Genomic DNA, 14465 nt, shown 5'->3' with positions numbered 1-14465 from the left:
CCATAAATTAGGAAATCTATATAGATTACAAAATTCCAATAAATTAAGTTAGATCAATTGTGGGGATATTGCTTACTGATTTACAGCTTCATTTGTAAACAAGAATGCAGAGGTAAGTTGGGGTGTTGGTTTTAAATCTTGAAAAACTGGTAATCGTGAAGTTTGGTGAATTGGAACCATATCGATATTTTGACTAAGAGCTCTTCCAATCACACATCTATCAATGGAATGGATAAAACAACATCTTATACCATACATACAAGTTCCTTCGTAATGGTAATTATTGCAAAGCTCACTTTTGTACTATTTAAGGTTACAAAAAAACATTCAATTACAACTTACTTTGTGATGTCTTGTCACCAACCTTAATTCATGTCTACCATGAGCAAACTGGCATTTATCTCCATATCTACAATATCCAGTTTCCTCCCATGATCGACATAACTCTGTCTTGTATCTGTCCTTTCCATTATAAGATGCTTGATTATCATTAGTTTGTTGTTGGTTGGTAGATTGTTGGACGACGATATCATTAAAGTCAGTTGTGCTAAAGTATTGTTCTAAATTGCTTTTTGGAGGGTCTGATAATTTGGAAGTTGTTGAAGGTGGAGGTTTAGATTGCTTTGGTTGATTAAGGTTAGTTTGTTTTAAGGGCGGTTGATTTTCATTAAGAGGAGCAAATTCAGAAATGCTAATAAATCCATTGGCTGTATTCGCGTTTCTAATGTTTTGGTAGTTTGTTTTTAATTGTTGATTTATATCCTCATGGTTGTTGTAATAATAATTATGTTGTTGAGGTATATTCTCAGAATAGTGATGATCATAGGAATGAGAAGAGATGTTCATCTGTCCATATTGATTTTGAATATAGTGTATATGGTCGGGTTGTTGGTTGAAACATGATTCCGTTGAGGTTTGAATGCCTCCACGAGCATTATGAATTTGATAGAGTTGATTTTTCATCATTACATCCACCGAAGATGGGGAAATATATCTGTGTTCAAAGAGCATAATTACTAAGTTATAAATTAAAAGGGAAGATATAATACAACAACAAGATTTGTACAAATAATAAATAAGGTTAAGTTGGAATTAGAGGTTCCTTAGGTTTGTATGATCACTTAGAAAATTCTGCAGCAATCTATTAGGAGCCCAAAAGGCTATTGATTCATACGATACGATTTATGAGAACCTTCAATAACAACCAGCAGAGCAGATCAATGTAGTTGTAGTTTTTTTGCCTAAAACACAAAATAGTAGTTGTAAAAAGGAGGGATTGAAGAGAGGTCTTTCCCGCCTTTTGCATCAAGCAAAAATGCCGCCAGAAAATCATAAATTTATGTTTGTTAATTAAAGAAAAAATGCCTGCTAAAGACAAGAAGGAAAAGAAGAAAGAAACTTCATCTTCTTCGACTGTTAAAAAGAAGTCAACATCGTCTTCTTCCGAGCCAGCAAAAAAGAAGAAAAAGACAACAGATAAAGATCCAACTTTTGTGGCGATCGCAAAACAATTCAACAAGGCTCAAAAATCACATGCTTCACATGATAAATGTATAGAAGTTCTGGCGAAATTACATGAAGAAAACTATTCGGCATTTCTCCAAAAGTTTTTTGAAGTATTACATCCTGTATTATTAGTTTCTAAAAACGAGAAGCCTGTTGAACTGATAATTAAATTTATCGGAAAGTTTTGTGAATATACTAACAAGAAACTTCGTGATTCAACAGAAAATTTTGATGTTGATCTCATGTACAGTTTATTGGGTTACGCCAATGCAACAGATAAAACTATTAGAATGAGAACTGCCCAAATAATTGCCGAAATTATGGACAAGATCACACCAGAGGATGATGTTGATGTTGACTTTATTAATGAACTCAAGGAAAAATATGTGGGTAGATTACGTGATAAGGTTCCTGGCATTAGACTTTTGGCAATACTTGTATTATACAAGTTTCAAGAACCAATTACGGAGCCTGAAATAACAAATGAGTTTATCAGATTGATGAAAACAGACACTAACAAAGATGTAAGAAAGGAGGCTGTAAAAAGAATCTATCTTTTGAAACAAACTCTTTCTTCAGTTTTAGAAAAAATTAAGGATGTAAAAGAGGATGTTAGAGCTGCTGCGTATGAGAAGATTTTCTCTGCAGTCAAGATTAAGAACTTTAGTATTCAACAAAGAGAAAGTATTATTTCTTTTGGTTTGAAGGAAAGAAATACTTCTGTAAGAGAACAAGTTGAAAAGTTTTTAATTGAGAAATGGTTTCAAGAAAATGACAACAATATTGAAAAGTTTTTAAATTTACTCGATGTTACGGAATATGAGGAGACTTGTGAAAAGATAATCAAACTTATATTAACAAAAAAAGACAAATCAGACAAATTGGTTTTAAATGGAGACCATGTAGACAGTACAAAGTTAACACCTGAGATGGCTTTATTTTGGAGATGTAAATGTGAATATTTAATTAATCAAAAACAATCCATTGAAGAGATCTTACCAAGCTCAATAACTGATTTTGTGCATCTGATTATTAATTATATTAAGAGTAGTGAGGATTTCATTGTGAAACAATTGTTAATGCTTTCTAAATATCTAGATTATAGTGATGAGGTTGGACGAACCAACATTCATTCACTTTTGAGCGAGCTTTTATCTGTATTCCAAGCACCTGAGACTCATGTAAAGGAAATCATTGAAGCACTCAAGAGTATTCTCCCTAATCAAGAAGATTTCCAAACAACTGTACTTACAAAGATTGACTTGGTTAGAACTGTTGCTTCTGGTATTTCGTCTGAACAAAGCAGAGAGGAGAGGCAAAGAAGAGAAATTGAAAAGAAGGAAAAAATTCGATCCCTAGAGGAAAGAAAACAAGAAATTTTCTCAAAAATAACAATATTGACTAAAGAAAAGGATCAACTTGCTAAAAAAGAGGAATACTTGGAGGCAAAAAAGAAAAGAGATGAAATACAAGAACTTAAATCTGAACAAGAAAAATTACAAGATGAATTATGTATTCTAAAAGAAGAAGACCTTCCTAATGATATTGAAGAGATATGTATGTGGCTTAGAGCTCTTCATATAACCTCTCAGTTCATACTGCAATCTGACTATCCAATTGATATATCCCAATTTATTTATTTGCTTGACGATCTTGTGTTACAAACCCTTTCTCATACATATCCATATCTACGAATGATGTCCATAACAGTATTGGGACAATTCTGTGCATTAGGAATTGATATTGCAAAAGAACATATAGACAAATTATTTAACATGCTTTCAGTTGAAACTGATACCTCATGCATCAATGCTATTTTAGAGGCCATTTTTGATATACTTCTCATTCACTCAGCACCAAAAATTTTCAGCAAAACAGAGATGAAAGGAAAGATGGATAAGGTAAAGAATATTTTCTCGAATGTCGAAAGACAAATTAGAGCTACTACTGTGGAAGGCTTTGCCAAACTTCTTCTTTCTAGTAAGTTAGACGAAGAGTACTCAAAGGAAGTTCTATCTGATATGATTCTCCTCCTATTCAGTAATGTAACATCAAAAGATAATAGATTAAGACAATGTCTTACTGTTTTCCTCCCTGCCTATTCCTATAGCCTTGCCAAGAATATGAAATTGGTCGGATCAATAGTTATGGATTCCTTGAGAAGAGTTGTTCACTCTAAGAAGAATTCATATCTAAGCCAGGTTAATGTTGCCCAGCTGTTATCTTATCTTGCTGAACTCACTAACCCAGACAAGTTGATAGAAAGTCAGCAATTAATCACCAAACCAGACACACTACTTTTACATGAAAATTTAGCACTTAACATACTTTTTGAAATTCTTATCAATCCACAAGCAAAGGAGAGCGAATACTATTGTAAACAACTTTCTTCGCTCAAAATCTTTGACTCTAACAAGAGACATTTAAGAAAGATTAAACTCCTTCTTGAGAAAGCAATCAAAAAGATCGACCACAAACCATCCATCAAGAATTTAGAGAAATTCCTTGCAATTATAGAACAAACAGAAAAGAATGATGAAAATCCAGAAGTAATTGATGATGAGGCAATAGAGGAGGAAATCAATAATCAACTTGCTGAGAAGGAAGTTGATTTAGAACTCTTCTTAGATGAATTGGATGAAAAAGAAATTCAAGAATCAACAACACCAGAAGGTACTAAGAGGTTTGAAAGAACCAAAAATACTAACCCTTCAGAGCTCAAGGTAAATTTGATCGAAATTGGAGAAGAGAAATCTCTATTTTCAACACCAAAAAAGAAAAGCAACACAAGTAATATTGATCCTAGCTCATCCATGATGATTGACGCATCTCCAATTCCAACAATGCAAGATCCACCAACACCATTAAGTCCACTTATTCCTGACATTGATGAAGTAGATGTTAGAAAATCAAATGCTAAGAAAAAGTCAGTTTCTGGATCTTCTTCAGCCCACCAATACGAAAGTGAGGGTACAGATGATGAAGAACTTGGATTGCTGTCAAGCTCTGATGATGAAGAATCAGAAAAGCCACTAGTCAAGGAAAAGCCAAAGAAGAAGATTTCATTTGCCTCACCAGAATCTTCACCTAAGAAGTCAACCACAACTACATCAAAGGTTCCCCAAAGAAAATCCTCTGTTAAAGATTTGAAAGATGAAATATCGAAACTTTTGGAATTGTCGGACGATGATATCATGTAAATAAATTTCCCTCCAAAACTTTGTACAAAACATCTGGTGGCGGGAAGGACTACAAAATTAACGCAAAAAAAAATGCAAAAACCAACAGAAGTTAGACCTCTCTATGAGTCTGTCCTTCCTGTCTATGTATTCAAGGACCCTTCAGTATGCAGCAACAGTAACCAGATCGGTGAAACATACAACGAGGGAAAGTTATTTACAATTAAAATAACAATCTCTTGCAACTCGTCTTGCCTTCCAACAACAGTCCTTCCAGCCTCTTCTTCAACCCTTTCATCAATGAAAAAACAACAACCAGCAAATTATTCTAGTCTTATATTTACATTAACCGATGATTCCGATCTTTACTTCCTTTTTACAGCTCAAATAGATGAGAGTGCGTATAGAAATATGAAAACCTCACAAAGAATTAAGACAGACTTTTCCCAATTTACAAGTCACCTCGAAAATATGTTTGAAATGTGTCGTGGATCTCATTCTGACAATAATCAAGAGTATGTATACTACAAAATATAATTTCCTAATGCTTTCATAGTTGGTTTATTAAATTAAGTATTCATCAAGGAAAAGGAAAAGCGGTCTTGGAAATAATTAATTCTGATCCCTTCAGTGAAAGCTCGAAATTCCATTTGGAATTAGTTGAAGGCTCTAATGAACAAAAAAAAGAATACCTTGCCAATCAACTTAAATATTGGAAGCAAATAGCATTGGAGAGCACACAAAAATTCGAGAATTCTGATTCGGATTACAGACACAAAATCGAACAATTGGAAAATGTTGTGGATGAGCTAAAGGAAGAAAGAAATGCTTTATTAATGAGTAAAGAGAAGGAGATAACAACATCCACCTATAAATTAAAAGAAGAAATTACAAGAATGAAAGAAAAGCACATGGAAGAAATTCGTTCATTTCAAACGAAGCTCGAAACAGAGAAAAAGGAGACAGAAGAAAGAAAAGATATTGAAACCAAAACACTAAGCCAAAAATTAGAAGAATACCGAACACAGAACAATGAATTAATTTCTCAAAAATTCAGACTTGAGAATGATTTAAGGCAAATAACTAGCCGATCCTCTCAGCTTGAAAATGAGAAAAAATCTTACCTTGATGAAATTACCAAACTCAGAGATCAAAATAGAGAGTTGGATTCACTTCGATTTGAAAATGAAAAGAAGATTAGAGAATTGGAGACAAGGGTCACACTAAATGAAGAATTAATGAAAGAAAAAGGAATGTCTCTCAAAACACTTGGAGATCACTTGAAAGAGAAAGAACAGCAAGAGCTCTCAAAGTCAGAAATAATTGCAGAGCTTAAATCAAAATTGGAATACTTGGAAAGAGAAGTTAAAGAGAAATCAGATGATGTTGAGAAGTGTCATGCCATCATCAAAAAGTATGCCCAAAGAGAAAGTCACAACCAAGAAAAAGAACAAGAAAGAAAGCTTAAAATGCAAAGTTTCCAACACGCACTCAAGAAGAAGGAAATGGAAAAACAACAATTAGCCAAAACTGTAGAAAAGAGAAATTTAGCACTTCAAGAATATGAAGCCAATTTGCGATCAATCCAGAAAAAACTTGAAGAAAAAGATACTGATTTGAAAGAGGCCCACAAAAAGATAGAGCAAAACCAATTTACGATTGATACTCTAATGTCAAAGCAAAGTAGATCTATAACTCAAGGATACACTGAAAGTCTAGGATATAGTGGTTTAAGCTCAGGGCTAAACATTAGCTCTGGTACTTATAATACAGATTATTCCTCAAGTGATAGAACGTTATCTGTACAACCAGAACAAGCATCAAAATTAGATAGCTTTACCAATTATTACAAATCATCTAGGGAGAGTGCAAGCACAGAATCTGTATCAACACCAGAAAAATCAACAAATTTCACATTTTCACTCGGTGGAAATATTTCTCCAACAACCAACAAACCTAAATCATCATCACCCACTTCATTTAAGAAGAATATAGTTTCGTTTGATACTAGTAATAAAGATTGGATTCAAAATTTATAAATCATAAACGAAAATTAACTTTCTTCTTTCTGTTCTAAGTTCTTCACCAAATACATCAAAACCAATTGAAAAAGAGTTTGTTGTTCTAGTTGTCATCATATGTCCTATTTTCAATTAAGTAATTATTTTGAACATTTCTTGAGTGGAACTGCCAATTTCCTATTAATTTTCATATTCTCGAATAATTTGTCATCAATTTCGGAAATAAAAACACTATTATTAAATATTAACATTGTAAATTCAATAATTATTTTACATACATGTTATTTCCTCTTAGAATTTGAAGTCCTAAACTTTCTTGAATAACTCCTTGTTCAGGATCATACTTATTTTCTGTGCAATCTTTTATAATCAAATTTGTATGTTGATCATATCCTTCCAATACTCCCATAATATATCTACCATCACAAGTTACAACAGCAACAGTATCTTTAAAGATCCGATGATTATAGTGGTAGGAATTTAAAAAACAATCACACCTTTTTCTACTTACTGTTCAAGTATTTGTCCATTTTTTTTAAAATTTAAAACATTAAAATAATTTATTATTTAACTTGGTGTTGGTTCAATAAATACTTTTGAAATCTTAATCATGATCTTGATTACTTTTTATAATTTTTGTAATTATTTGCAAAATCTTGAACAAATGATAAAATCTTATTTTGATCCTCTTCTGTCATTCCAACATCACTCAAATCCATCTTTTCAATATTTGCAATTGATTCAGTATTGAACCAACCAAGATTTATCAGTGAACGAGCATATCTAGTATCAACTCCAATAAACCTTAAGAGATTTTCCATATCATTTTCCTTCTTTTGTAAAAATTCGTTGGTAATCTCAAATGATTGTGATGAAATTTGAGTTGACATATCTTTAGTCACTCCATGAATATCTCCGTATTTATAAGCAACAGTAATGTGGAAACTATAAGGTTCCAATCCCAAAACTCCTCTCAATTTCTGTGCACTAGGCCAATCAACAATTACAAAGTAAGCTTCGTTCACATCATCTGTCTTCTTTCCTTCAAAATGAGATAATTTTTCAGTAATTTTACCCAATCCTAATGTTTGATAGTCATTTACAACAACTCTTGAAATGATATTCATTAAAATTTCAATTTTTTCCTCTTCTGTTCCATTTTTCATCTTTTGCTTTTGATCATTGGTAAATAAGTGATCCAATTCCTTAGCATCCATATTTTTGATAGCTGTATTAATTTCTGGACGTGTCATTATGGTAATATGATGAATTGGTCCATCACGTTTAATTCTCTTTTGTAAAAGTGGTTGATTGGATGATAATTCAGGATTAAGTGTGAATTTTCTAACAAATTCATCAATTGAGTGTCCAAACAATCCAATATATCCAAAATACTGCAATAAATTCCTTCATCTATCTATTTAACCTATTTAAAACATACCTGGAATTCATCTTTAATTTTCATATCACGTTTAGAAACACAAATATAACGGAAAGGATTTGATCCTCTTGAAAAGTGATCCAATTTAAATTCCTCTGCTAAATTATGAACTTTCTTTCTTTGATTTAAATTTAAAGTATTTGGAAAGTCATAAACATGGGCATTCCTATCTTCAATAAAACTCTTTAATGAATTATAGAATGATCTTCCCATTTCATCTTGAGGTTCCTTTGGAATTATTGGTTTTAAAGATGAATTTTCATAGTGAAATTCTCCTTGATTCATTGGTTTTCTAATAATAAAGAATTGAGGAATTGGTTTAACTTTACGAACAACCATTTGGGGTTGTTTCTTTTCAATTTTCTTATTTGATTGTTGTTTTCTATTACTCTTTTCATTGGGTTTGTTTTTAAGAGAAGTGGAATCCTTCTTATTCTTTGATTGATGATTATTTCTCAAATTATTGTCATGATCATGAGGAATGGAATAAAAGTTTGAAGATGGTGTAATTGTTGTGTTCTTATTCAAAATTACTGCTGCTGAATAGGAGGAAACTACATTTGTTGGAGTGGCAGCAGGAGTGGATGATACTTGATTTTGTTTAATAATAACAGGTAATGTTGATGATTCCGAATGTTGTTGTGCAGTGGGAGTGGTAGTGGAAGTAATTGATTGTTTTCCAATTGTTGCTGCTGATGATGATTTTTCACTCTTTTGATGTTTAACATCGTGATGGTGTTTGTTGTTTGTTAATCTCTTATTGGTTTTATGTGGTCTTCCACTTGTCTTTTTCTTGGAAACGAGTTGAAAATCGTCAGAGTTTTCGGCTGATTGTTCCTTCTTATTGTTTTGCATTTTTCTTTTAATATCAACAATAATTAGTGTTGCTGTTGTTTATTGTTTGAGTTTGTCGAATTCGAATCATTGGGGGTTGTTCTCACACTATTATTCCCACTACTACTCATTGTACCACTACTGCCACTGCTTGTATGATGTGTCTTTTTCTTTTTAGATCTTGAAGGTCTTTCAATTTCTAATTCTTCCTCTTCACTTACATCCTCATCATCGTCATAGACAAAGTATTTAGTTCTGTCATATTCTTCCTGTTCTTTCTCTTGTCCCAACTTCCATGTGAAAGTCTTATTTCTCGAAGTTAATTGTCTACCAAGGGCTGGCATTGATTTTTGTACATCTTCTACCTTAGAAGCTAACTCTGAAATATTATACGAATATGACTGAATACGGCCACCAAAGTTACTGTTTTGGAATTTGAGGTTATTAATCATTTGTCTTACAGAGGTATGAGTCAGATTAAGTCCATCATTATTATTATTGCTACTGCTATTGTTATTATTACCATTATTAGGGAATGATGGAGAACCAAATGATTGTGAGCTTGACTGACCAGTATTTCTCATAATAGGTCTATTGTTTTGAGGAGGTGGTTCGTTGTAGTTATTATTATTCATGTTATTGTTATTTGGGAAGTTATTTCTATTATAGTTCATGTTTGGCATTGAAGGCATGGCTGGAAGTGAATGAGGGTTTTGAGGATTATTTGCTTGGCTATTATAATTATTGGAATGTGAGTAGTTTTGAGGAAGGGATGGTATGAATGGCATGTTGTGTGAGTTTCTTGTACTCTGAGCTAGGTAGTCTTGGTTACTTCCTGATAGTATTCTTTGTGTAACGAAAGAAGGTATTCCAAATATCTTTCTATCGTTTGGCATGTTTGGCATATTAGATGGTGGTCCTTGTTGTTGCGGATTTGAGAATGAAGGAGGTATTTGGTTATTAGAGGAATTGTTTCTAACAGGAGGTTCAGCCAAGTTGGGAGCATGTGGTAATTCAGGTTGCCCATATATTCTGATCAACTTGAATACAAAGGAGGTTGCACCTGGTTCATAAAAGTATTCGCCAACAAAGTAAATACCATCATATCTGTATCCTTGTGTTGGACAATGTCCATTTCTAAACTTCTTTCCATCATCAACCGATGATTCATAACTACCTCTAATAACTCTAACAGGAATCTTGTAGATAGAATTTTGAGCGAGAGCCTCACAAGGTGTACCCTTAATAGATGGAGCTGTATAAAGGTCTGAGTGAACACCATTGAATGGAATAGAGTAAAGTACAACAGTTCCTCTATCCTCATGTCTCTCTTGTGTATCATAAATTATGAGAGCAGGGACTGGTTTGATATAATTCCCATTTGTACAAATATCTGACTGGAGGTCTGTGTGAATCTTTGCATCCAACAAGTCCATTCTGGATGAGTATTTCATACCAACAATAATCTCTGGTATGTTACCATAGATTTCTCCTGACTCACTATCAATCTTACTGACCATAGCATCTATAAAAGTAAATCAATCATAAATTCAAGTATAGAATAACAAACCTTGAACGTCTTTTCTTGAAAAGTTGGATATTTCTGCCAAATACTGCAATGAAATCTTTCTTTTCTGATCTGAACTCACTACACCTACTACACCAGGACTAGAAAGGATTGGAAGAGTTTTTTCTATGGAGGAAGATGTGGCACTATTACTTAGAGTAGATGAGCTATTTAAAATTGTTGAAGGAATTGATGGAAGTGTAGGCAATCTAGATTCTGTTGAAGGAATGCTGCTATTATTATTATTATAACTATTCATTGGTGTTGATAATGGTACATTTCTAGTGGTTGAATTACTATTGCTGCTCATCATCAAAGGGGTTGGTACGGTATTACTATTATTACTAACAATATTTGTATTATTGCTATTATTCATGGTTCTTATTGGAGTAGTGATGGCAGCAATTGGTGGTTGTTGATATTGTTGTTGTTGTTGCTGTTGTATTGGTTGCTGTATTGGTTGTTGTTGTTGTTGTTGTTGCTTATTCAATTGCTTTTGAAGATTAATATCGTCCTGATTATTGGAGGAAGACTTTCCAAGAAGATTATCTTTCAATCTTTGGGAAGGTGCATATTGTTCAGCATAGTTGGCAACTCTTCCAGCATTGAAAAACATGTCCTCTTCTTGTTCTTCGGCAACGTAGTCTTGTCGTTGTTCCATGTTTGATTGTTGTGAAGTAGAGCAAAAAGCGAACTAGTAAAACACAAAGGTTGCGTCTCCTTTTCTCTTTATTTTTATTCAAACTGCTTTTCAAGTTTCTGAAAAGGTACCTGATTTTTACTTCAAATTGTCAGTGTTTGGCTGAGAAGAGAGAGGATCTTTTTTCATCCAAGCAAAGTGCGGGGATACAAATCTCGACACTTCAGATATTAGTAGAGACAATAAAAAAATGAGCTTATTACTCATCACTATCTGATGAAGATGCACTTTCTGAAGATGAATCTGATGAGGAATTACGATCATGTCTCCTCTTCTTTTTTCTTTGTTTCTTTTCGAGAGATGCTGGTTTTTCCTTTCTTTTTAGCATTTCATTTAACTTGGAATCAAATGCTACAAGTTCTGCGTCTTCATTTGATTTAATTCCCTTCTTTTCAAATTCTTTATCTAATGAAAGAGCTTTTTTGAACTTTTCATTTCTTTCATTGTTTTCCTCTGTTTTTGAATCTCCCTTGTTGTTAATGTTATTGTATTTGTTTTCAATAAGTTTCATTCTTTCCTTTCTTTTATCAGAAATTTGTTGATCAATTTCTTCTGGAGTTAATTTACCTTGTTTTGTCAACTCAGATTTTAATTTATACAATTCAATTTCAACCTTCTTCTTTTCCTCATGAATTAAAAGATCAACATTTGGAGATTTAATTTTTAATAAATCTTTCCTTTCCTTTTGTTGATAATTATTATTTGGTTTCTTATTTTTGACAGAACTATAATTTGTTTGAACATATCCATTAGTACCACTTCCACGAGGTGTTGTTAAACCAATTCCGTTATACATTTCGGTTACCAATCTTTAAAATTGTGTTATTGTTGTTTGTATTTTTTAATTTAAAATTAAATTTTATTTTAAATTGAATAGGATGTTTTTTTATTGTTGTAAATTTTTTGACTGCCCTAAAAAATGAGAAACATTAAACTTTTGCGCCAGCTCCCTTCTTCAACTAAGAAGTTGGCCACCAAGCAATCACCTCTTTGTTTTTCTTCAATTCACAACTCTCCTTCATATATTCAAAGCCGATGCTTTTCATCAAGTAAAATCATTAAAAATTCTTTTGAAAGAATTAGTGATAGCGAACTTAAACAAATGGAAGAAAAAGAAAGAAATAGAGAAATTCCTGCCGAAGAATTAAATTTCCCAACAACAGATAATGATAAAGACGTATGTAATATTATCGCTCTCAAAATAATGTTAAACAACAACAATAATAATTTTATAACTAGTTTATCAATATTATAGAAGCAAAACAACAAGGTACTAAATTCACTGAAGAAATGTTTGAAACTCTTGTCTTCTACCTCAAGAATTTGCGTAAGGAAAAGAGACATAAAGTTGTTTATTGGCTCGCTACCGAAAAGAAGGAAACAAAACTTGTAAGAAAAATCAAGGAAGCCTTTATTAGTTTGAGTCTCTTACAAGCCAACGTTAACCTTCAATTACCAAGAGCTGTACAAAAGGAAAGAATTTGGGCTAAATATACTAACTTTGGAATGTTCCCTGGTACTTTTTCTCAACCTGCCGAAACTGAATATAACAGATTCAAAGTTAAAAGTTTATATGATTTGAGTAAATTAAAGACTCAAGCCGATTTGGATGACTTAGATGAAATGGTTGATGAAGATAACATCTCAAGAAGAGATCAAGACGAGGATAATGAAAATGAACAAATGGAAGAAATTGAAGATGAAGAAGAAGTTGGGTCAAATGAAATTGATACTATAGATATTGAGGATGTCGATGAAAACATACCAATTAATGAATTACAAGAAGCTTTAAGAGTTAGAAAAGATTACTCTAGATTCCATGAATTAATTGAAGAAAAGAATGAAGCTGATCCTGAAAGAATTCAAGTTCCAAAGTCATTTGAACGTGTTTCTCAAGATGTTGAAAATTTAGGTAAATTGCAAGGAAAGAGATTCAAAGTTTCAAAGGTTGATCAATCCGATATGATTAAATCATTGAACACTAAGCTGTTAAGACAAGAAAGAGATGAAACATCAGCTCCTTTCTATTTATATCAATTTGATGAAACACAACTTGGACAACAAATCCAAAATTTAGAATCAATCATAGAGGGAAAGTCATCCAAGACTAATGTTAGTGTTAATCCAATTTATAATGCTAGTGTTGGTGTTGAAAAGGGTTACTTTGGAGATGTTGATCTTGATGCTGATTGGGATGAATCACTTTATGAATATGAAGGTGAACCAGCAATTACTCACCCACTTGCTGATGATGTTGAAGATCCAGAAATTTATCACGGTCAAAAGGATGCTATTACAGATGTTTCATTCGAAGAAAAGGTTCTCAAGCTTTCAAGAAATTGTAAAATGACCACTGGTGGTAGAGTTGAATCATACAATTGTTTGTACTTGGTAGGAAGTTACAGTGGATTGTGTGGTGTTGGTTTTGGTACAGCTGCCAGTCCAGCAGTTGCTCAATCAAAGGCAAGAAAGGCTGCTTATAAGAATATTAGAAGTATTGATCCTTCTGCTTGCATTCCACGTTCTCATATGCTCGAAGCCAAGTTTGGTGCTTGTAAAGTCAGAATTCACCCTAGTACTAAGGAACAACCAACTGCCAATCCAATTTTAAGAAAGTTGTGTGCTTATTTGGGTCTTAAATACTGTTCTGTCAGACTCTATGGTAGTAGAAATATTTTGAACGTCATTCCTGCTTTCTTCAAGTGTGTTGATCAACTTAGATCTGTTGATAGAGATGCTGCTATGCGTGGTGTTATGCCTATTTATTTGAAGAAGGATTTTGAAGATTATTTAGAAAAGGTTCGTGTTGGTAAGGGACTTTACGGATGGTAAATTAAGTTTTGAAAAATTGTTAAAATTGAAAATAAAATAATTAAAATTAATCAACTTTGCCAGATTATCTCTGTTAACGTCAATGCAATCAATAGAATTGAAATAAATCTTTTCAAAGATCGATAAATTCGATCGAATTAAAAAAATGAAAAGACTGTTGCCTTAAAAATATTGATGTCAGTATCGTTAATATTATTGTTTTGTGAAATTCTTCACAATTAAATGCATCATCCATATCATTGGAATTTGCAAACATTATATATCCTTGAATAACCATTGCGTATATAAATATCAGTATTAATTTTATTTAATATTTTCGCCAAGTTCAACACTACAATCAAAATATAAATTGTCATTACCAATTGACATTAACCAATTTAATCGA

The 14465-nt window shown here is 32.5% G+C and overlaps 6 protein-coding genes across 6 annotated transcripts; 3 read left to right on the top strand and 3 right to left on the bottom strand.

Annotated features, from left to right (window-relative positions):
* Window positions 1-72: 72 nt before the first annotated feature.
* Window positions 73-1011, bottom strand: NAEGRDRAFT_68998 (uncharacterized protein; the record flags this gene model as incomplete). The annotated part of the gene is made up of 2 exons (XM_002675623.1): window positions 73-303; window positions 343-1011. The coding sequence occupies 2 exons, from the start codon at window positions 1009-1011 to the stop codon at window positions 73-75; spliced, it is 900 nt and encodes a 299-aa protein (XP_002675669.1).
* A 350-nt stretch (window positions 1012-1361) lies between these two features.
* NAEGRDRAFT_68997 (uncharacterized protein) lies at window positions 1362-4706 on the top strand (the record flags this gene model as incomplete). The annotated part of the gene is made up of 1 exon (XM_002675717.1): window positions 1362-4706. One exon carries the CDS (start codon window positions 1362-1364, stop codon window positions 4704-4706), a length of 3345 nt encoding a protein of 1114 aa, XP_002675763.1.
* Window positions 4707-4778: 72 nt separating this feature from the next.
* Window positions 4779-6724, top strand: NAEGRDRAFT_68996 (uncharacterized protein; the record flags this gene model as incomplete). The annotated part of the gene is made up of 2 exons (XM_002675716.1): window positions 4779-5200; window positions 5242-6724. The coding sequence occupies 2 exons, from the start codon at window positions 4779-4781 to the stop codon at window positions 6722-6724; spliced, it is 1905 nt and encodes a 634-aa protein (XP_002675762.1).
* Window positions 6725-7326: 602 nt separating this feature from the next.
* On the bottom strand, window positions 7327-11275 carry NAEGRDRAFT_80178 (uncharacterized protein; the record flags this gene model as incomplete). The annotated part of the gene is made up of 4 exons (XM_002675622.1): window positions 10552-11275; window positions 9109-10506; window positions 8148-9034; window positions 7327-8100 (listed from the first exon to the last, which is right to left on the bottom strand). The coding sequence occupies exons 1-4, from the start codon at window positions 11207-11209 to the stop codon at window positions 7327-7329; spliced, it is 3717 nt and encodes a 1238-aa protein (XP_002675668.1). The 5' UTR covers window positions 11210-11275.
* A 32-nt stretch (window positions 11276-11307) lies between these two features.
* Window positions 11308-12069, bottom strand: NAEGRDRAFT_80177 (splicing coactivator subunit srm300-like protein). Its single transcript, XM_002675621.1, has one exon. It carries the CDS (start codon window positions 12042-12044, stop codon window positions 11448-11450), a length of 597 nt encoding a protein of 198 aa, XP_002675667.1. The 5' UTR covers window positions 12045-12069; the 3' UTR covers window positions 11308-11447.
* A 98-nt stretch (window positions 12070-12167) lies between these two features.
* On the top strand, window positions 12168-14132 carry NAEGRDRAFT_80176 (uncharacterized protein; the record flags this gene model as incomplete). Its single annotated transcript, XM_002675715.1, has 2 exons — window positions 12168-12425; window positions 12488-14132. The coding sequence occupies 2 exons, from the start codon at window positions 12168-12170 to the stop codon at window positions 14078-14080; spliced, it is 1851 nt and encodes a 616-aa protein (XP_002675761.1). The 3' UTR covers window positions 14081-14132.
* Window positions 14133-14465: the final 333 nt, after the last annotated feature.

Source organism: Naegleria gruberi (assembly GCF_000004985.1).
Source record: "Naegleria gruberi genomic scaffold NAEGRscaffold_32, whole genome shotgun sequence".
Lineage (NCBI taxonomy): Eukaryota > Heterolobosea > Eutetramitea > Acrasida > Naegleriidae > Naegleria > Naegleria gruberi.
Note: the sequence above shows the minus strand (reverse complement) of the source record. Positions and strands in the feature narration are given on the sequence as shown.